At 39.6% G+C, this 23,281-nt stretch overlaps 2 protein-coding genes across 2 annotated transcripts in view; one reads left to right on the top strand and one right to left on the bottom strand.

The window, feature by feature from the left end:
• The window catches only part of CTPS2 (CTP synthase 2), a 75,210-nt gene extending 64,814 nt beyond the window's left edge, over window positions 1–10,396 (bottom strand). The window contains exons 1-5 of the mRNA XM_082485546.1: window positions 10,195–10,396; window positions 7,681–7,851; window positions 7,296–7,396; window positions 5,368–5,484; window positions 3,916–3,999 (exon numbers count right to left, since the gene is read on the bottom strand). Coding sequence (XP_082341672.1) covers window positions 3,916–3,999; window positions 5,368–5,484; window positions 7,296–7,396; window positions 7,681–7,851; window positions 10,195–10,360 — 639 coding nt within the window. The 5' untranslated portion in view covers window positions 10,361–10,396. The remainder of the gene's footprint in view (window positions 1–3,915; window positions 4,000–5,367; window positions 5,485–7,295; window positions 7,397–7,680; window positions 7,852–10,194) is intronic.
• A 3,221-nt stretch (window positions 10,397–13,617) lies between these two features.
• LOC309677950 (synapse-associated protein 1-like) overlaps window positions 13,618–23,281 on the top strand; it is a gene marked incomplete at its 3' end in the record, with an annotated part of 10,831 nt that continues 1,167 nt past the window's right edge. Inside the window, exons 1-4 of the mRNA XM_082490860.1 lie at window positions 13,618–13,900; window positions 18,709–18,827; window positions 21,022–21,088; window positions 22,751–22,828. Coding sequence (XP_082346986.1) covers window positions 13,690–13,900; window positions 18,709–18,827; window positions 21,022–21,088; window positions 22,751–22,828 — 475 coding nt within the window. The 5' untranslated portion in view covers window positions 13,618–13,689. The remainder of the gene's footprint in view (window positions 13,901–18,708; window positions 18,828–21,021; window positions 21,089–22,750; window positions 22,829–23,281) is intronic.

Raw genomic sequence — 23,281 nt, 5'->3', positions numbered from 1 at the left:
CATGCAAGAGAACAGGGTGATCAGGCCCAGTCAGCATGGCTTTGTGAAAGGCAGGTCATGCCTGTCAAACCTAATCTCCTTCTATGACAAGGTGACCCACTTGGTGGACGAGGGAAAAGCTGTGGATGTTATCTACCTGGATTTTTGCAAGGCTTTTGACACCGTTTCCCATAGCATTCTCCTGGAGAAACTGGCTGCTCATGGCCTGGACAGGTATACTCTTCGTTGGGTAAAAAACTGGCTGGATGGCCGTGTCCAGAGAGTGGTGGTAAATGGAGTTAAATCCAGTTGGTGTGCAGTCACGAGTGGTGTCCCCCAGGGCTCGGTGCTGGGGCCCGTTCTCTTTAATATCTTTATCAACGATCTGGATGAGGGGATCGAGTGCTCCCTCAGTAAGTTCGCAGACGACACTAAACTGGGGGGGCGTGTTGATCTGCTTGAGGGTAGATTGGCTCTGCAGAGGGATCTGGACAGGCTGGATAGATGGGCTGAGGCCAATGGTATGAGGTTCAACAAGGCCAAGTGTCGGGTCCTGCACTTGGGTCACAACAACCCCATGCAGCGCTACAGACTGGGGGCGGAGTGGCTCGAAAGCTGCCTGGCAGAAAAGGACCTGGGGGTGTTGGTGGACAACCGGCTGAGCATGAGCCAGCAGTGTGCCCAGGCAGCCAAGAAGGCCAACACCATCCTGGCCTGCATCAGGAATAGTGTGGTGAGCCGGACTAGGGAAGTAATCATCCCCCTGTACTCGGCACTGGTGAGGCCTCACCTCGAGTACTGTGTTCAGTTTTGGGCCCCTCACTACAAGAAGGACATTGAGGTGTTGGAGCGTGTCCAGAGAAGGGCTACAAAGCTGGTGAAGGGTCTGGAGGACAAACCTTATGAGGAACGACTGAGGGATCTGGGGTTGTTTAGCCTGGAGAAGAGGAGGCTGAGGGGAGACCTTATCACCCTCTACAACTACCTGAAAGGAGGTTTTAGAGAGATGGGAGCTGACCTCTTCTCCCTGGCGACAAGTGATAGGACAAGAGGAAATGGGTTCAAGTTATGTCAGGGCAGGTTTAGATTAGATGTTAGGAAGCATTTTTTCACTGAAAGGGTTATTAAACATTGGAATAAGCTGCCCAGAGAGGTGGTGGATTCACCATCCCTGGAGGTGTTTAAGAAAAGGGTAGATGAGGTGCTTAGGGACATGGTTTAGGAGTGGTGGTGTTTTTATCAGGGTAGGTTAATGGTTGGACTTGATGATCTTAAAGGTCCCTTCCAACCTCACTGATTCTATGATTCTATGATTCTATGATTATTCTGCTGATACATGTAAAACTTGGGAATTTTGGAAAATACTGATAATTTTTACCAATAAGTAAAATAAGCAGGTGATTTGGTGTTTATAGAAAGGTTTTTTTTTTTGCATTAAGTAACTTATTATTTTTTGCATTATGTAAATGATGATCACCTTGCTAGAACACAGCTTAGCTACACTGATATTGATGAAGACTAACTAACTAACTTCCCCTACCCTTGCAAGAAATTCTAGAAACAGAAAAAAAATGACAAGTATAAGGGAAAATTAGTGCATATTCTGATAAGCAAAAAAAAATCATGAAACAATTTGTACACACTATTCAATTAAGCCCAACATACATAAAAATTGGGTACTGTCTGAAGACATAATTCATAAACCTTGATAGTATAAGCACACAATTAAATCCACTTGGAAATCTATCATCCATCTTGCTGAGACAAATTTAAAGTTAACAGAGTCACAGAAATCAAAAACATCAGAATCAGCATGAAAATGCAAAACTACAGTAACAGTGGCAGAGATGCATCTCAAAGAAACATAATACAAAGATGAGGAACAATTCAATTGAATAGGGCAGCACTGACAAGCGTATAATCAGTTTTCAAAATGCTGTAACAGAGGCCATTAAATCTGCAGATATAGCGTATTCATGAAGCACAGAGAACAGAAAAGCTCCTAATACATACACAGCTGAGACTCGCACAGCGTGCCACCTCGGGGAAGCCTGGGACCAGACAGAGAGGCAGCAGGTATTAAGGACCAGTCGAGCCAAGTTTAGATCAGGCAGCTTGGCAGCACAGCTTATGAAGGAAGCCCTCCTGAATGCTGTTCTAGGAGCTTCCCCATGTGTTGTCTTGGCCTTGGGCCCCTGCCCAAGACAGCAACCATTTAAAGATTCTATTGAAGCAGCGCCCAAGCAACTTTACAACAGCACCAAGAGGCTTCGCTCACAGTGTAATCCCTCTATGCTCTAGTGGTCAACAGCAGCAGTTCGAAAAAAAAAAAAAAAAGGAAAGAAAAAAAAAAGGAAGGAAAAAGTACTGCTTCTGGCAGTCCCAGAACTGCCCCAAGCAAGAACTCAAGATGTGAAAAAGTGACTACATTAGTCTGTTGTTCTTTTATTATTTACACTTACACACACACACAGACACTTACTTAACAGGCTTTTAAAAATTAATTTTGGGACCAAAAAAAAAAAAGAAGTCAGGCACTGGTAATTATCTTAAAGGCCTTCAAAAATCACATGCAACTTTCAATATACAATTAGCACCTCAAGAGGGATTTTGAAATTTAGGCCCTGAAGCTTGGAATATAGAGCAGCATTGAGTTAATGAAAGTCTTTCCCTCCAAAAGCTGATTACAATTAACAGGTCACAAGAATTTGAAGCAACCTAACACATCCTTCACATATCCTATTTATGAAGCCATTGGTTTTGCAGTTATAAACATGCTTTTTGATAAATGTAAAATGCAAGAGTTCAAAAAAATCAGAAAGAAGCACAACATATGATTTAGTTGTGTGATTGTTCTTTTAAGAACGGTTTTTCCTTTCTGAGGATATCAATACTATACAGAAGCAGTGACTACGCTCACTACTCCTTCATTTTTGAGAAGGGTTAGGAAACTTTTTCTCCCAGTGGACTTTATGGAACTGTAAGCTGCTCAACAATTTCCAGAAGAGACAATGGAAAATATTCTTTGACTTAACAAGCAGCCTCACACGAAAGAGCAAAATCATCCTTTTCTGTTCCTGAAGCATACCTAGAAACAGAGGGTGTTTTCAGCTGCCCTAGCTGCAGCTCAGGAAGATATGAAGCATAAATTTGAACTGGGGCTGTACTGACATTTGAAGCTGTGCCGCCCTGGCTTCACTGCTGTCAACACTTGACCAAGCAAATTAATGTCTCCAATGGCAGACAGGTATCACAACAGGGAGCTGCAATCTACTTATGTCTTCCCTCCGCTCCCAAGAAGTGCCAGGGAAGCAAACACTGCATCCACATAATAAGCACATACTCATTACCAGAGCACTAGGGAGAGAGAATGGCAGGAGTTGAGCTTTTGTCATCATTTGCCAACTGGCATGAGGTGAAACTTGATGGCTTTAGGTTCACTATACTACAAGAGCAAGTCCAACACAAGAAAGAAATTGAGGAACCTTACTTTGAAGATTCACTCACACATTTTATATTTCCAAACAGGAATATTTTTAAAGGCTGTACTTCAAAGGTAGGATTGCTTCTTCTTAATCATGCATAAAAAGAAATTTGTGAGAGAATATTAGAAGCCAGCAGCATTCTAGGTCTTCCCACAAAGTGAACTGAGACTTTATTTTTAGCAGTGCAGAATGATTTTTCTGCAAAGATCCCCTTAGAAGAACATAGCTACAGACCCAAGGTATTGCAAGGAGTTAGTCAAATTAAGTAAACTTGGAGTAAATCTGAGTAATTTGATTTCCTGTGGCTTTAATGAAGCAATGAAGCATACATGTTGCATACCTTCTCAATTTCTTGACTTTCATGGGAGGCTAAGGCTTATACTTTGGACACGGGTTATGCAAGGATGTTAGTAGATGACCTATAAGTAAAAATCTGTATTTATTGACTCACCAAATCTGGAGACAAGCCTAGACCCCTCAGTGCTCGAACACTGTTCTGTGTTGGTTTTGTCTTCTGTTCACCAGTGGCATTAGGCTGCAAAAACATATTTTGAAAGCTCAAATAGCAATTAATATCTACCAACAGAGCAGTTACAGCTTAAAAGAGAAAATTCATTGCAAGTAATAATACCTGCAGGAAGTGAGCATATCCAAACAGAGCCACAATACACCAGAAACAGAAATGGCACCACTGTTATTACCTATATAAGAAATTATGGGAAGAAACCACACAGCCCTAACTCGGGTCAGGTTTATTTTGTTTTTTCTTACAGAGGTAAAGTTTCAATATAATTGGCTCAGGTAGGAGAAGAATATTCCAAAAGTTGGATTTTCCTCATAAATGGAGAATGTCTAATGTAGCACAAAGCCTTCAGTGACTGTCCTTGGAAATAATCAGCTGTAGTAAACAATTCTGTTCTCAAATACACAGAATCAATCCCACCGATTGCTGATCAATCCTCTAATCCATGGCTGCAGTGGTTAATAATTGTCTTTTTATCTATACAAGGTTCAATCATATCATCATCACCAACCTCTGCTTACCAAAATCTCCCCAATAAATACCTACCTCTTAAAATAATACGAAAACCTATTTGTGAAGTAAAATCTGGAGTCTGAATGGACAAACACTTTTAGCCCTGTACATAAAGTTGGTACTGACTGGAAGGCCATTGTACATCAAGGAGTTAGTGGTCCACATCAGCGTTCAGCTGAGGAAGCCCAGGCTTGTGAGGCACAAATCCCTTGGCTGGCCACAGGACAAACCCAAATGGCAGCGCCCACTCGGGACCCGCCATTGCAGCACTTGAGTGGCCTTGCCTTTATCTAGCAATGTGGTGAGAAGTTCTCCTGACAACATCCTTTCCGTCTGACAGCAAAAATGATACAGTTCTTTCCTTGCAATAAAATTATCTATTAGCTCAAATGACCGAAAGGTGAGACTCCTGTTCAGATGTGGTCTGCCCAGCGTGCTGCATGTCAGGGCCGTTCTGTGCCACACCACCTGGGGCTCCCACCACCTAGAGGGACGTAAGGTCGTTTATATCATTCTCTCCTTCCACTGTTAGTGCTAACAAATAGAATTTTAAACAATAACTTAGAGAGTCTTGAGTGACTTTCTTACTGGGTTCATAATGTACCAGCACCTTCCAGTGCAAAGCACAACTCTATTTAGCCTTCTAGATAAATAGATGTTGATAAGGGGTTTTTTCAGTAACTTTCGACATTAAAACAGATTCTCACAACAATAAAGTAATTATCAAGGCCTTTATTTACCCCAGTCTGGCTGGGTTTCATATCTCTGTCTCTAAAGCCCTCCAGCACGAAAGGCTTAATGGGAGACGTAAACAAATGTAAAGCCCAATACAGAGTAACATCTATTTTATTGATTTTAATAACTTACCTGTGGTACAAGACTAACATGGATATTACAGAAGTTCTCTCTTTTTGCTTTGAACTGAAACTGTCTAAAGGCTTCGATAAATGGCATTCCTTCAATATCTCCAATGGTTCCACCCAGCTGAAAAAAAACCCTTGGATATGTCAGAGTGGCAGAAAGCAAAAACAAAAGAAAAAATAAAGTGTACCTCTATATACCCAACAAGTTTTCTGAAATGTTTATCTTAAAAAAACCCTGACAATTGAAATTTACAGTCATACTCTCCAAAGAACCCTCATCTGTTCTGCGCATTTTGTTTCCAGTGGAAAATATAAAACAATTTTCCAGTTTTGTTACACTAGCTTTACACCAAAGACATAAGCTTCCCATGGGAAGGTGTGTGGTGCTACTGAATAATGTGCTTTCACATTGCCTTCAAAGTGGTGAAAAAGTTAGTTAAGCTGATATGAAGGCTTCTGTAGAGAAAAACTTTATTTTCCCGTCTGTCAGATTAATCAACAGTTGTGAACAACAAGAAACAGATATCTGCAATATTATCATAGTTTTCCAACATCAAAAAATAACATATGGACAACATGAAATAATATTTCACATTATAAAAGACTTATAAATATTTATTACCAAACCAAAACCCAAGACTAAGTCCATGATAAAACTTATTTACAAAGATAGAAATTAGATGTCTTTTAAAGACAAAAAGAGCTGTAGTAAACCAAGCACTGAATACATCAGTGTTTAGCACATAAATCTTACAACTAGTTGTAGTTCACAATGATCTTTCTACGCCACCAAGTGGCTTTTGACAGAATTGCGTCTTCACCCAGCACGGGAAAACTTCTGACAACTCCATTTGTTTGTGACACACGTGTTCGCTCCATCTCCTTCAGGATTTCGCCATAGAAAAACATTACAATTATCCATAAAGTCCTGAAGAAAAATATTTTAATCAGGCTGGAGCTATAAAAAAAACCAAACTTATATGGAGGAATCAGAAAATTAAGTTTGAAGTTAAAGAACTGACAAGCCCATCACTTATTAATATACTTCTGCATTTACCGTTTTTACATTTGTTTTAAATTAAACGTTTAACTCTTACTGTGAACATCATAAAAAAAGATCTATAGCTATATCAATACGTATATTTTAATCAAGGCAGATTCTTCTGCATAAGAAATGCTGAGCAATTCTGTGACCTGAGACACAAGGTTTATCACACTATTGACTACAGTGGTCGCTTCTGGCATTAAATCTATAACATACTCTTCTGTCAAATTCTCAGTTATAACATTTTTCTGTATTTTCCACTGTAACAGTAATACTAGTAATTACTGACTGCCTTTCCTCCAGTTGTCTCAACACCCTACTAAGGATGGGTAACACTCATTATGTCCATTGTGCAGAACATCAGCGGGTTAAGTGATTAACAAAGTTGCCTCCAAAGATCTTAAAAATAACACCAGAAAGTGGGAAAGTAACTTATACAGTGTTTAAATATATTCCTTTAAACATAACCACGAGCAACGTGATGGACATTTGAAGCCATATGGAAAGCTAGAATGTTACAGGCTCTCCTACTGACCATAGGAGATTTCAGGTATTACACAAGTTTTCTCAACGTTATTAACAGTATAATGCTTCAGTCAAATGTCTGTATCTTGGAATAGATACTTCACATTATAGCGACTGGCTGCTTTAATTTTATATACTGTTAAGCAGCTCAGTTTCAGCAGTAGTCTAGAAGGGATTTAGTTGAGAAGCTGTAGGGATAATGATCCTTATCATTCTCAGAACAAGAACAATATAAAACATGTCTTTGTATGGCTGGTCTCCATAAAACTTCAGTCTGACCTTTTACAGTAAGTAGCAAAGAGAAAGCAAGCTAGTTCTTTGTGTTCACTGCGGATATATATCCTAAAAGGTTCCATACTCGCCTCAATTACACAAATTTGTGGCTCTCTTCTGTCATCATCCACCGGAACTTTTGCCTGATTCATTACCCATTCCTGAACTGCATCAGTGATGTGTGGAACAACTACAAGACAAAGCCAAAGAAGGCAAGCATATCTTACTTTCGGCCCATATACCAGTTTTTGCATGCAAAAGGGGGAAAACAAGCAGAAAGTCAAAAGGAGACTGCTAGCTCCTTTTCTATTCCTCCTTTGCTTGAACCCAGAAGCCCAATATTACAGGAATACGCCCATATCTCTTGGGAAGGAGAAAGGAATAAGATGATATAGCAAGGAGCAGCTTGTTCTAGCTGATCACTCTTTTGTGAAGACTGAAGGGACTAGTATCCCACAGAATTGAAAATATTACCTTGAACGGTTTTTCCCAGGTAATCACCATGTCTTTCTTTATTAATGACATGCTGATATATCTTTCCAGTGGTGATGTTGTTATCTTTGTAGAGATTAATGTCCAAAAACCTCTCATAATTTCCCAAATCTAAGTCAACTTCTCCACCATCATTCAATACAAAAACTTCACCTGAAAAAAGAAAGTGAAAACAGACAGAAAAGCAATAAAATAATCAGAAATTATTAAACAGACAGCAGAAATACCACAAACTTATCTTAAAATCAAAGAAATGTTTTTTTAAATTACATATCACAATGACATATCAATAAAGCACATGCTGCAACTCAATCTGCATTGTCACTCTGAGTGACTTAATATCTGAGTCATTACTTTTACATTGAATGCCTATCCCTCAATCACATATAGTTTTGAAAATAAATTTCAGTTATAGTGCCAAAATATTTAAGTGATTTAAAAATATTTAACCGGCATTTCAACAGCATGATACAATCCTTGATTGGAAGAAAGCAGTCTCCAGGAATCATAAATCAGCAACAAATAAAATATTTATCTACATGTGGCAGCCAAAAACTGTGCTTTTATGAGCATTAGTTCTTATGCATGTTCAGAGTATTTCACTATAAATTCATGTTGTTTGGATCTTAATGATTAAGGCTTGGATCAGGAGTAAAAGTTATGATGAACATAAATGCTATTTCAAAAGTGATCACTGTTTCTTATTTGGTTGTTTCATCTTGCATATTTGGTTCACTGTCGACAGCAAGGGTTATTCCTGATGCTGAAAAATCTACTGAAAATATCCTTCAGGTTCAGACTTTTCTTAGACCTCTAAAGAGTCTCTAAATTCTGAACCTAGTCAACTTCTAAAGGAACTAAAGTTACCAAATCTTTAGGTGAGGCTAGAAAGCTCTTCAGAAGAATCATAAAGCATTTTGCCATGACCCAATGAATCAATGGCTAAACAAGTTACAGGACTAATGCACAAGAAAAAAAAACAAAAAGCAATCCCCCTGAAGGTTTAGTGTGGACTACATAAATATTATGTGGACAACAGTCCACTTCAATTAACAGTTTAATGAAAACACCACAATGCATACAACAGAGTGGAAGATTTATGCCTGATCCTGTGAGGCAATGAGTACCTCCTCTGTAGTAAGTTATCATTTAAGTCAACAGATACAGCGTAGAACCAACATTTCTCATAACCAGGCCTCGTAAGAATTAAAAAAAAAATCTTAAAAAAACCCTCTTTTTTAGTTAACTGGAAATCACCAAATAAAAATCCTTTGACTCAATCATATTTCTGCCAAAGTGTTAACAAAAGAGGCCTGCCACTCTGACTTGTGTGAAGTTCTACTTAGTACCCAGTAAGCCAGTGTTTCTTCACAAGCAGTAGGAAATTCTTAAGTGAACAGAGAGAGAAAAAAAAAAAATCATGTTGGAATTACATGCCATAGTATCCCCCTCTCCCCTGTACCTGTTCCAGGGGAGCAATTCAACCTCACAATCTCAAGTCACCACAAGAGTCTTACCACCAAAGGTAAAGGCATAGCATCCCTGGTCCACTGCCTAAGTAGCACCAGATGCATTTCTGAAAGTGATGGACTACTGGATTAATTAAATTTGGCTTTTTGAGAGAGGTCTGATGTGCTGTGTTCTTCCTCCACTTAAAAAGAAAAGTAATCTTTTTTCATTTCAGGAGATAAACATATTTATCTCCAGTTCCAAAAATTTCTGTCTGGACTAAAAGTAAGCAGACAAAATCCAACAAATAAAAAGAATTAGAAACGTATATTGTCTGAAGGTACTTTGGAACTTTGGAAACCATTGTTTTCAATAAATGTACAAGTAACAAGACAGACAGCTGAAGGAATGTTCAAAATTATCAATGCATGTCAGACTGTCTTGCAGCTCATCAGCAATGTAGTCAATACAACCAACATAGCTCAGAGAACTAACCAACCAAACTAAGCATCTACTTTAAAACGGTATCACTAGTTGGCTTTCTAAGCTTCACTAATGGTTTTGACTAGATCCTTATTGTCTAAAATGGGAACTTAATCTACTTCTCATGAAGACATGCTAGAGGCACTGACAACTGACATCCAGGTAACAGCATTCACAAGCAACCACCAAGGAGTTAAGTTTCAAAAAAGTTTTATATTACTATTACTTTTTTTTTTTTTTAAATCAAGTTGAACTGAAGGTAGCATTGATTGAACAAGGCCTAGAGCTAGGATTTTCCCAACAAAGTGGTACTTTATAGGAAGGAAGCATCTATTCGTAAAAGTATCTTCACCAAATGGGCTTCTCCTCTCCTTAATCAGAGCGGACAATGCCCTTGAGAACACAAAGTAAGGAGCAAACTTGCATTGCCAAAACCACTAGAAAATGACTGATAACTACCGTATTACTGTTTTTTAAAAAAACAAACAAAACAAAACAAAAATCCCACCACATTACTGTGGATATAATTATTTATGCAAAAGGGAACAGCACTGCCCTTCATACCATGTTCATATGGTGAAAAAGTTCCAGCATCTATGTTTATGTAAGGATCAATTTTGATTGCAGTGACACGTAGACCACATGATTTCAGTATGGTGCCAATGCTGCTTGCAATGATCCCTTTGCCAATGCCTGAGATGACACCACCGGTTACCAGGATGTACTTCATCGGAAAATCAGCACAAGCACACTGATCTTCAGCTGGAAATCTAAAATGACAAAGATATACATCTGATGAATGCAAATTCATGCCAGGGAAGAACACAGCCTCAGTATGCAAATAATCTAAGCTGAAACGACCTTCAGAAACAGAAAACAAAATCGCCATTTTGGAATCTGGGAGTAAGATTCATCTCTCCCAGCTTATACACTAATACGTAAGCTAAGCACCTAAGTCCACTCCACAGTCAGTGGAAAAACAGATACCATTTTGATCTGCTGCCCTGTGGAGATGCCAAAGAGGCACAGTTCATCCAGCCTATTCCTCTCCTGTAACAGGAAAAGCCAGCTAACTTTTAGAACCACAAGTTAGGCAAGATGAATCTCACTCCGGATTCTTTCTAAATTACAGAAGTTAATCATTTTGCATGTGTTTTGAGAAGCTAGCTCAAAGATTGTTCACTGCTACATTAGCCAGAACACTCACATTCTCCACCCAGTAGCTTTACCCTTAAAAATAGTAACTGTAGTTTCAAATATTTATCAAAATTAGTATATTATACCATCCACTCAATTTTTCAGCAACTTTCACTTCTCCAACTCACAGTATATCAAGTATTTCAACCAAAAGTCTTGCAATATCCTACAGATCAACAGAACATGAGTCCAGCAAAGAGAAACTGAACCAAAACATCCATATTTATACTACAGTATACTACCGATCAAGACTCTCAAGTTCTTTCTTCACATACCTACCCATTCTCCCTCTCCAGGTAATTACTGTGAGAGAAAAAATCAGAGAAAGAATCACCTAGCATCTCTGGACTATGAGGCAGAGTAAGAGTTGATGCTGCTCTGGAAAGCAACATTGTATCTGTTTAAAGTTTCAGATTTAGAGAAACACCTGCTGTTATGACACACATTAGCATAATACATTCTGAACAGAACCCTGAACAGAGCAGTTTTGAGAGCTATGGCATGTGGCCTTCAACATGACTAACTCGTCAGTTTCTGCTTCCCTGTCTAGACCATGAAACAAATGATTCTTAACAAGACTAAGAGTACTCACATACACTATAACCTGAAGACATAAATACAGTATTTAATGCATATTGTGGTACTGAAGCCTTGATCAGATAAAACATCCTATTTCACAGTACTCTACAATACTACTAGCATGAACAACAACAGCTATTCAGATACAGAAACTGCCTCTCTTGAAAATGTCATTGTTTGTAAGAAGCCTGGATAATTAAAACTGAAAAAAAAAGACCTGCTATGAACTAAGAGGCTCAAATATCGAACCAAGCAAATCATGTGATTGGGGTGGGGAAATAATCTAATAGATGCTAATATACCTATGCCACCTTGGACTGTGTGAGTATGAATGGTGAGGGATCCAGAACTATTAAAACAGATGATGAAGAGACGCTCCCACCCCCTAACAACTGATAATTACTATCCTAATTAAAAATTCATCACCCTTCTTGTTGCTATAATCTGCTGTTCTCACCAACTGCTGTTGATGTTGTCCCTGCTATTTTCCCATTTCACCTGGCTTTCACAGAAGCATAGATTTTGCCACCACTTCTCCAACCCATCTGAAACAGGATGATGTTTTGTGTATCTCATCCATAATTGCATTCACATAACATTCAGGCAGTTGTGGAGGCTAATCATTGGAATAATTTTTGAACAATGACAGTGTGGCTCACCACAGCACAAAAATTCTAGGGTCAGGAAAATCTTTCCTTAATTAAGTACCTAATTCATTCAAAACAACATGCAACAGCACATGATCTAAACACGCTCAAGATAAATCAAAGCAATATGGTTCTTCAAACGCTGGCAATAAGCAGCAGCTGGTGGACAACAGCTCTTCCTCTTACTATACTGAAGTAACATAAATAAGGCCTGGACCTCCACGAGGCAGAGTTCAAGAACACAACGATGCTTGTTATCAGTGCTCTTTTGATTGATAATAGGAACTAATAAACTATTATTCCCTGATCAATATAGACAAAAGGAGACCACAATGGCCAAAAGTACTTATATCGGTAGCAAAGGACCATCAGAAATTAACTTTTCCCTGCTATTTAATTTTAACATGTAAATTTTTTTTAATAGCATAGATTTTAAGATTCGGAGCCTACCTCCTCTGTTTCAGACTCTTCCTTCATAAGTCAGCTAATGTAGTTGTCAACATTAACAGTTCACAATGAACTAAGCCATTTTCAAAGCTACTTGTAGGAAAAAAAAAAGGGGGGGGGGGGGGGGGCGGAGAATTAATTCCACAGGTATAAATCCTGAGTACGTGCCACTTCAAAACTTTCAAAGCCTGTCACCTTGCTTACAGCAATCAAAATGAAAAGCTCGCTGTGATTTTAGCAGGACCAGCGACTTCCCAGCAGATTAAGGGAACACAGTATTTACTTGCAACAGAAAACAAAGAACTCCAGGTGGTTTGGGCAGTCACTTGTAAAAGGAGAAGGAAACAAGGGAGGGAAAGTAAAACAAAGAGGCAACTGGAAGCAAACATTTTGCTGGGAACTGGAAATCGGCGCAAGCCGAGAAAAACACGAATTACTCCGTTTAGTCGTACCAAAAAGAGCTGGCTCCCTTCAGCAGGGATTTCGCAGCCTTCCACCCCAAGAGCCCTGCACTCCGGCCAGCAGCCGGCTGCAGCCGAGCCCAGGAGAGGGGCTGCTCCGGCCCCGGCCCAGCCCGGGCGGCCCTCACCGCAGAGCGGGGGCGGCGGGGGAGGGCGGGAAGGGCCGTCAGCGGGCCGCAAGCCTCCGGCCTGTGACTTACCGCCCCGCGCCGCTTTTTGGCTTTTAACGGCGGATGTATACTCCAACCTGCAGCCCCGGCCGCCAAGCTCAGGGGCGGCCGCTGCGCCCGCCCGGGACGGCCGCGGGGCCACCGGGCTGACGGGAACCCCCGGGGGGGAGCGGAGGCGGCACCTCCCCGCGCCGCAGGTAACGCGCCCGCGAGCCCGGCCGGCTGCTTCCCCCTCAGTGAGGAGGACGGCGGCGCCGGCGGGGAGCCACGCTCCGTGGGGCCTCCCACGCCCGCGGCGGCCACGCGCGCCTGCCGTGCCGCCCCGTGCCGCCCCGCCCCGCCGCCAGGGGCGCTCTACCCCACCTGGCACACCGGCCCCGCCGCCCCGCCCCTACCCCCGAGAGGGAGGCTAGAGCGCCGCCCTTCCCCGTGAGCGGCGGAAGTGGCGTATGCGGAAGTAGCGGGCAGGCCGGGCTTCCGCATACAGAGCCGCTCGTCCCTTGGTGCTAGGAGTGCCCGTTAACAGTCGAGCGCGGCTGCCGCCGCCGCTCCTGCGCCATGTTGCGTGGCCTGGGCAGTTGGTTGGGGCTGGAGCGGGCGGGCGAGGAGAAGCTGCTGTCGGCCGAGGAGAGGAGCAGCTCTGCGGAGGAAGAGGAGGAGGTGGTGGCAGCAACAGCAGCAGACGCGGCGCCGGCCATGCAGGGCTCGGAGCAGGTGGAGCTGCAGGTGGACTCGGAGGCGTTCCTCAGCCAGGCCAAGGGACTCGGCAGTGAGTGTCCTGCCCGTACCCGCCGGTGGTGATAGGGAGAGCGGGGCGGAGGCGGCCCGGCACCGCCAGCCCCAGGGCACACCCCCCACCCTGCGGCTCCCCGCGGCCGAAGGGCCCCCCCCACCGCCCCCGCTCCGCTCCCCCGCGGTACCCTGGGCCGCGGCGGAGGTGTGTGGGTCGCCTCTCCCTCCCACGCATATCGCTGGTGGAGGCCTTCGTGCAGGGAGAAAGCTTAAGTAAAGGAACAGCTTCGCTTGTTGGAGGGGTGTGTGGTGCCCTGGCATCTTCACCCGGATAGTGCTGCTATGGGTCTGGGATTTTGTTTTTGTTTTTTTTTTTGTTCTGTTTTGTTTTGTTTTTCATCTTTTAAAAAAGGCAGCCTTAGCAGCAAAACTCCCTTGGTGCGGTGAGACTAGTACAGGGTGGCAACTGGAGAACTGAAGGTAGACCAGTTTAGTGCATGTTTAGGGGAGAAGTTACGACTACTTATCGTCGGCACTTAAACCAAAGCTTTAGCTGAACTAAGCAGTTACAGATAGGTTTTAAGATGAGTAAAGCATGTTTGTTCTCTGTTCAACAACTGTAAAAGAAAAATCGCTTCTTGTCTAGCTAGCTACAACTCCAACGTAGCTTGCACAGTGATGCAAAATGGGGAACGCATGTTTGAGGTGACCAGAATATTCTTAAAAAAGCAAAACAGCTCTGAGGCATATCTTTCCATATGCAAATGGTAACTCAGGTCGGTTTAGCTAGTATGGAAAATTATCTAGGTGAAGAAGCATTAAAAGTCATTCTTCCCTACTCTTTTGTACTTTATTTTTTCACATATCTTTATTTTGCATCTCTTTTAAATTATGTTTGTTAACTGCAATCTATCGCATTCATCACTTTTGTGTAGTTTTTCGTGCAGCTTGCCCAGTCTCTTCCACAGTTCTGAAACAGTCCTAGGCAACTGATAAAGATGAAAGTTTGGAAGGGACCTAATTATCTAATTTCATCTTTGTGTTTCTGCATTTCTGAGATTCTTTTTGAACAGCAGTTGTTGACAACAGGGAGCACTTAAGTTGCTAACAATTCTGCGCGCAGGATGTTGCCTCACTGGAGATAAAAAAAAAAATGGGACATATAAAACATGAACCAAGTAAATAGCTGCAATTGTTGCTTTCAGTTATCATATTTTTCAGAATTGTTACTAAATGAACAGAGTTTCTTTAAGTATTTGTTCTGTTGCCACTGTGTGAGAAGTGATGCGTATGTATAGAATAACGTACTTTGTGTAGTGTGGGTTAATGGGGTTTGATTTGTTGAACTAATCTGTAATGAGGCAGGGCTGTAACTGGCTACAGGTAAGAATTCTGCTTTTCTATAGTAGATTCTTAGACAAAATTAATCCAAAGTACAGCTCCATATTCGTTGCTGAAGTGTGGTTTATTTTTTTTTTTACTGGTGTTCTGAAATGCTGGACTGGTATCATCTGAAGGGTTAGTCTGAGATGGTTCTTTACTGAGCTTTGCTTTGGGCTATCTGAGCTGCAGCAGATTATCTGTGTAGTTTGGTCAAATACTTGTCTTGTAAATCAATCCTAATCTGGTAATCACTCTGATTTGTTCAGGAGGAGGAAAAAAAAAGACTTTGAATTTTCAAAGGAAGAATAAGTATTGACTGTTACAGATGAAAAGGTCCATCCCGTAGTTTGCTGTGGAAGTGAGAATTTGGTTTAGTGACCCATGGATTCACGGGTCTATGTCTTGTCTGTGACACTAGTGAAGATGGTGGCAGAAAGGCTTTTTTTGTAAGGATTTGGACATCACTGTTCTAACACATGATAACTCTGGAAACATGTGCATGACTAACCACTGGGGTAGCTGTGTGGAAAGACTCCCCTAGCACATAAAGAATTTTACTGGTAAAACTGACCCTTACTTTTTTTTTTTTTTCTCATTATCACATCATTGACAAACTAACCTTTGCAATGTGAACTAATAATAGAAATATTGCTACATACATATTTTTAATACAGACATAGATTTGCAAGAGGGAGGGAAACCTTCTTGGTCATTTGAAAGTGGAAGTGTTGTTTTTCCACCACTAATCCTATTTTTCTAAGGTGAAGTACCACCTTTTATTGAGGTTTATAAGAGCAAATATTATTCTGAATTAAGGTACTTAATGGAAATCAAAAGCATTTTGCTCTTTAGACTGGTTCCAGGACTGGTCAAAACCACTTTGCCCAACAATACCAAAATGTCGCTGGATAGCAGATGTTTCGCACCTTTTTCACATTAAACAATTGCATATGAGAAAGTTTCCAGGGATACATAAAACAACCAATAAAAGATGGTAGGAAGGAAACAATCCTGTAAGCTGCTGCTTCCTCTACTGTTGTAAGGGGGATAGTATATGTGTGTATATCTGAAGTGTAGAAGATAGGCTTTTTTTTTTATACAATGTGAAGCATGTGATGGGTTGTAAAGCCTGATAACAGATATGAAAGATGCTAGCAAGTACTTGAGTGAAGCTTGGTTGCCATCATTCTGTGGCTTATAAATCGAAGTTATATATAAAAAACTGGTTTGCTTAAGGGCTGGCTAGACATCTGCATATTTCAGTATTGATTTGGTGATATCATAAAGAGAGAATATTTTATACACCCCAAAGAACAGTCAACTTTCCAAAAGGTGACATGAATGTTCCGAAGTAATTCATTCTACCAGGGGCAAACAACTGTGTGTTAGAACAACTAAATTTTTTTTGCATGGTAAGGTTATTTCTTACATTTCTAACCCCTAAGGAAACTGAACTTTTTGTGAAGTCTTGAGAAGGAAAGTGGTTTTTTGATTGTTTGAAACAGAAGTGCTGGGTTTTTTTTTTAAAGTCCCTTGTATAAAAGTCAAAGTTGATTTTCTGGAATAACTAAAATATTCTTACCATCCCACATGCTTTGCATTCTTACTAATGCCTCAAATATATCTTTGATAGTTATGATGCAATTTAGATCTACCATTACAACTGCGAACCCTAGAAATAGAATAGAATAGACTATTTCGGTTGAAAGTGACCTGCAATGATCATCTAGTCCAACTGGCTGACCACTTCAGGGCTGACCTAAAGTTAAAGCATATTGTTAAAGGCATTGTCCAAGTGCCTCCTAAACACTGACAGGCATCAACAACCTCTCTAGGAAGTCTGTTCCAGTGTTTGACCACCTTCTCAGTAAAGAAATGTCCAGTCTAACTCCCCATGGTGCAGCTTTAAACCATTCCCACTGGAATCCTATCACTGGATCCCAGGGAGAAGAGCTCAGCACCTCCCTCTCCACTTCCTCTCCTCAGGAAGATTGCCTCTCAGCCTCTTTTTCTCCAGACTAGGCAAGCCCAGAGTCCTCAGCTGCTCCTCATAGGACATGCCTTCCAACCCTTTCACCAACTTTCTTGCCCTCTGGATGCATTCAAGGACCTTCACATGCTTCCTAAATTGAGTACTGCACAGTGCTCAAGGGGAGGCCGCACCAACACTGAATATAGCAGATTCATCCCCGTCTTTTGACTGGCTGGTCATGCTGGGTTTGATGCATCCCAGCATGCAGTTTACCATCTTGGCTGCCAGGGCGCACTGCTGACTCCTGTTGAGCTGCTGCCCACCAGCACCCCAGATCCCATTCTGCAGGGCTGCTCTCCAGCCACTCCTCTCACAATTTGTACTTGTGCTTGGCATTATTCCATCCTAGGTGCAGAATCCAGCATTTATTCTTGTTAAATTTCATGCCATTGATGATTGCCTAATGCTCCAATCTATCTAGATCCCTCTGCAATTACTATATTATTATATTTACTATGGCATTTGCAGACATTTTATCATTGTATGTACCGTAACTGTGATATTACAGTCATAATACAACTGTTCAAATGTAATAAAGTCCTTGTGACATCATTGAGAAATAAACAATAACAATGCTGTTTTAAGATCCTTTGTCAATAAACTGATATTTAATGTTTCTGAAGGTTTGTGATATATATCTTGCTGCTTGCAAGCTTGTGCTCTTTAATTAAAAATGAACAATACAATGCAGCTGCCCATGCTACATAGTTCTTTCGCTGCCACCTTTCTTCATTTCAGCACTGCTAATATAAGAAAATGCTAGTTAGTCTTTGGAAATACTTGTTCTTGCTGTTCTGACACTGAACATATTCAGGAAAAAATAAGCAGACAGAGCCACAGTGCTTCTCATGGAGCTAAAAAGAGGACCACAATGCAAAATAGAAAAGGGCAAATGACAAGAGCGAGCTTCTATTTTAGGACTTCTAAAAGAATCTAAAGTGTTACTTGCCTGAAATTTTTCATGCATGTGCTGCCTTACTTCATGAGACTTTATTGTGCGCGTTGATTTTCTTAAAAAAATGTAATTCTGTTTTAATACTGTTGCTGAAGTTACTTTATTGCTTAATGTCTCCAGAATACTTAAATGAAATTAGGAAAGACACATTGCTTTAGAAAATTAATTGGGAAGCAGCATTTCAAGGACTGTTAGGAATGGTTGATTTAGTAAACAAGGTTCATGTATAAAAGCTTGTTTCATAGAAAGTTACAATCAAACATACAGTTTTATCATCATCACTAAAGAATATGAACTGGAAAAGAATAAATAAGATTTTAGGAGCTCTTTGTAGGCCAGAAGCTGGGTTAAATAATTTTGAAGGAAGCTTTCAAGTAGGTATCCAAATGTCTAAAGAGAAAGGAAAATGAATCTAGTAAGAGAACTGGATGTAAAGAGATCTTTTTTCAGGTCTTTCTCTTCTTGTCTGTGAAAGGTTACCTCTTCAATTTTGCCACTGCTGCTACAAAAAAGATATCTGAATCCGTTGCCGAAACAGCACAGACGATAAAGAAGTCTGTAGAAGAAGGAAAAATTGACAGTATCATTGATAAGGTATTTTATTTCTAGATACTGATCTGAAAGATCTGTTTGCTTACTGTTGTTGTAATGTGGCAAATTTGGCAAGTAATAGCATTTCTTTAAGCTGGCTTTAGGAATTCTGTATTTCAAGAGCAGATCTCTCTTGTCATGATAAATGATGTGACTGAAATTTTTATTTAGGGTAGACGTGCCAAAAAATGGTTACTCCGCTTTACTCAGCGCTGCACATGTGTTCATTTCCTTCAGGATGTAGATACATTGGAGAATGACTGGAAGAAAATATGAAAAACGCTGACATGGGAGGAAAGGCTGGAAGAATGAGTAAAGACAGGCAGTTGGGGGATGTCTGGGAGATGAGCGGGTTGGGTTTTTTCCCCCAGTTTATTTAGGTGGAAAGAGGAATGCTATAGCTTGCATCTTAAATGCATCTCTGAAGCAAGATTCAGAATTAGGTCAGCTTTGTGAATATTGTATACTAAGACCCTAGAGCTATACAGGTATGGTTTCATAACATCCAGTGAGTTAGTGAAACAGCTCACTATTGTCCTGTTCTTTCCCTCACCCTGACTCTGCCACTTGTCTCTTGCCCTCATGAACTTGGCAGAAAGGAGCAGGGTGGGAGGGGAAGCAGCAGTAAGTGCTATGTAGTGTTCTGTGCTTGTTAGCGAGGGTAGGGGGGAAGGGAACTGGCCAAAAAACACACAGCTGTCTTGGGACTGTGCATCCAGGAGTGACAGACATGTAAGAGAGGCAGCCAGTCCCCTCCTCCTGTCTCTCAGACACCCCTTCAAAGGAACTAATGCATCAATTTCTTGATACAATTAGTGTTCATGTTGTCTTCCAAATTAATCGTCAAATGACACTTCTGAATGACTGTTATGATTGAATTTTGTCTCCAAAATTCATTGACTTTTTAGTGACAACTGTGTATATATAATAGCAGAGTTATATATCCTACTACAGTATATTAGAGTCTAACGTGATTTTGATCTACATCAAAAAGGAAAAATAAGTAAGAAGGTAATTTGGTAATTTACTACACAAATAATAATGTTCAATAATGTTTAATGCACAAATAATAATGTTCAATAATGTTCAAACTGTAGCTAAGTACCCACAGCATATTTTATGCGTAAAATGCCATTTTCTGTTTTCTCTGAATGCTTTAGAGTAATATGAATTCCCTGTTCTGATTAATAAGTTCATATATGGGAGAAACAGGATTATAGCAGTATCATTGTAAAGTGTTTTTCTTACACCATATAAATTATTTTATTCCATAAATATAAAAAATTCATATAACTTACAACCAGGATCTAGTTTTGTAACAGGTGCTACAGTAGTTCTCTCACTGATGTTAATCTTAAACTGAAATGCTGGGTTTTTGAAGGAAAAAAAAATAGGAGTTTATCAGTATTTAGCTTGAAGACTTGCGTGCTTTTTGGCAACTTGTTAAGCCATAGATCTCACTGCATAAAATGTATATTTTGTGAGTGGTTTAAGTATTAATTTCTAGCTTCGTGGTTTTTTTCCCCTCTGCTTTTAACTACAGAACAACATTTGCATTATTATTACTTCTAGGTTATGGCATGCTGACTTCTGAGATCATTCTCCATTTTTTAATTCTAAATTTAATATAGGATATTTCTGAACATAATTTTTTGATGAAAATTTGTCAACAACGTAAATGGAGAAATTATTTTATTTCAGCTAAGAAGACATTCTTAAAATCATACTTAACAATTTTACAAGTCCGATTTATTGCAATGGATATATTTCATAGGTAACTCTTGAAACTTATTGTAAAGCCAAGGGTATCTTTAAATGTTTAATGCTTTAAAAACATGTTTAAGTAAGTCTAAACAGTCGGTTATCTGTATTTGATATGGTAAGGTGGTAAGTGTGTATGCATAGTATACTGATGTTCAAATTATCAGCTACGATTTTCCTTCTCTTTTTTTTTTTTTGTCCCTTGAACTTGATAAAACTATAAATATAATTTTGAAAGCATAGTTAATAGTTTAAACTTTTAAAGGCAAAATCAAATGTTTTGGTAAATGGGAATGTATAACTTCTAATTTACAAAAAGGGCCACCAGGGATATAAGAATATGATCCTGCACTGTATTTGAAAGCACTTTCAGAGAGAACATGAAAAAAAGGAGTGAATATTCTTTTTTATTGTGGTTCCCTAATTTTTATTTTAGACAATTATTGGAGACTTTCAGAAGGAACAGAAGAAATTTGTCCAAGAGCAGCAAACAAAAAAATCAGGTAATGTATGCTTTTTTTGATAATGCATAACATTGCATAAGCTCAAACTTGCTGGAAACTGGATAATTGAACTATACCTAAACCTAATCTATCAAAACTCTGATTAATGAAACACATTACAGCAGAACTTAACATATATTGTGGAAGAGGAAGATGACATTTTTAAGTGAGGTTAGTGTTACATTATCTAGGTGATTTAGATTTTCTTTTTTAACCAAATTCAGCTTTGTGAAATTAACTCAAAGATCACTGTGCTAGTAAAGCTGATCTCTTATTGTTGTTTTGAATCTTAAGCCTGTGTATTTATTGAAAACAGGTATGCTGATTATTTTTGAGCATTAGTGATCATGTCATACTTTCATAATAACATGAAAAACACGGGTTAGGGTTTGCACTATAGTATTTAATTAGTATTGCTGTAGGAGTTGCTCTGCTTACATTAAAGGCATAATTGCTCTTTTGCTTTCCCATAAATCATTTGCTTTATAATTATCTGTGATCTAAATCCTTTGAGTTATCCACCCATGTACTATTGACATCAGTGGATCTATTTGAGACTTTAAAATAAGCCAAATATTTTTTTACGTTGTGTTTCATCATGTGCTTTTATCTCTTTTAATGTGTTACCTGCATGCAGTAATTTCTGACAGTTAATCTATTGTTAGTCTTGAGAATGAGCTGGTTTTAAATGGATTATGATAAAAATTTTCATATTGTCTGTAGTTAATATCTTCTTCTGGTTTCTTCTTGCAAGACTTCTTATGTGATTGTGTTGTCTGTATTTCTGTCTTTTTTTGTCCCTTAGCAAACTTTGGCATCTGTTAATATATTTCTACAAGTTTCATGAAAATAGGTAGCTAGATTGCCGAAAAAGGAGTAACAGATGGCCTAACTGAAAGAAGCATTAGCATCAGGTGTGAATCCATGTGGGTGTAAGATCTTGCTGATGTCAGGTGCATAGGCAAATAAGCATTGTTGGTTTAAGTGCACAAGAACTATTTGTTTACTGTTACAGATGCATCATAATGTCTCTGTAGGCTGAATCTGCATTGACAGTGAAGAGATTAATAGATTTCTACACATCTGCAATATTTTATTTTCTTCTATGTGCAGCCTACAGAACTATTTTGGAAGTATCTGTGTAAATATATAGATCAGCTGAACTTGAGTATCATTATTCAGTGTGTAACATGTTGTAATTTATAACAAATTTATAACTTATTTTTCTCCATTGCTAAAGGATTGTTGTCTTCTGGGTGTTACAAAATTAATACAATAGTAAATCATTTTGAATACTTATTTTAGATAAAGTTTACATGTTTAAAGTGAATCTAGAAATTTCTATTTGCAGGTGGCTTAACCAGGTATACAGCACTACTTCAGTACCTAAAGTATGAGGCACCACTACAAAGAAATCCCCACAGTCTTTGTTTTACAAAACCAGAAATTTTTTTTTTTTTTTTTTAACCTCTGATAAGCAAAGATCCATTCTTAAGACTTTCTCTTTTATGCCATGAGCTTAGTTTAGGGAAAAGGAACAATGAATTGGCTTACTGATGACTGCTCATTTTTGTGACATCATATGCTACTTTATGTGAGGTTTGGGTGGTTGGTTTTTTTTAAGTAATACACATGCAATTATTTTTCTCCTTTCAATAACAGAAGCAGCAGTGCCTCCCTGGGTAGACAGCAATGAAGAAGAGACAATTCAACAACAAATACTGGCCTTATCAGCAGTAAGTATTTAGTTTCATGGAAGATCTGATTTTTTTCTGTTGGAAAAGTTTTTCAAAGTAATTTGGCCTGCTTTAAAGAACGTTGACCTGTGATATGACAGGCCAAAACTGCCGGGACAAAGACCTTATGGATCTTTTAGTTTGGTTCACTAGAAGGAAGGCGTACAATGATCACCAGTTCTTGCATTGCTGCTGTTTTGTGATGCATTCTTTCACCGTTTCTCTTTTTGGGGTGTCAGTTACACCAATAGATCTGAACATTTGTTGCTGCATGTACCTTGCTCGGGAAAAAGATTTTCAATTAATTTAGCACACTGTACACAGAAAAAATGTAAAGCCTCTCCCGTACTTAAGTCAACAGGTTCTGAATTTCTAACAGATCTTCTGTTCTTTTCTCTAATTGCTAAACTACAATGCACATACAAGATTGCCATGCCATTTGAAATTAGGCAGATAT

The sequence above is a fragment of the Vanellus vanellus genome (genome assembly GCF_965231255.1).
Source record: "Vanellus vanellus genome assembly, chromosome: 1".
Lineage (NCBI taxonomy): Eukaryota > Metazoa > Chordata > Aves > Charadriiformes > Charadriidae > Vanellus > Vanellus vanellus.
This window is presented reverse-complemented; position numbering and strand designations above follow the sequence as displayed.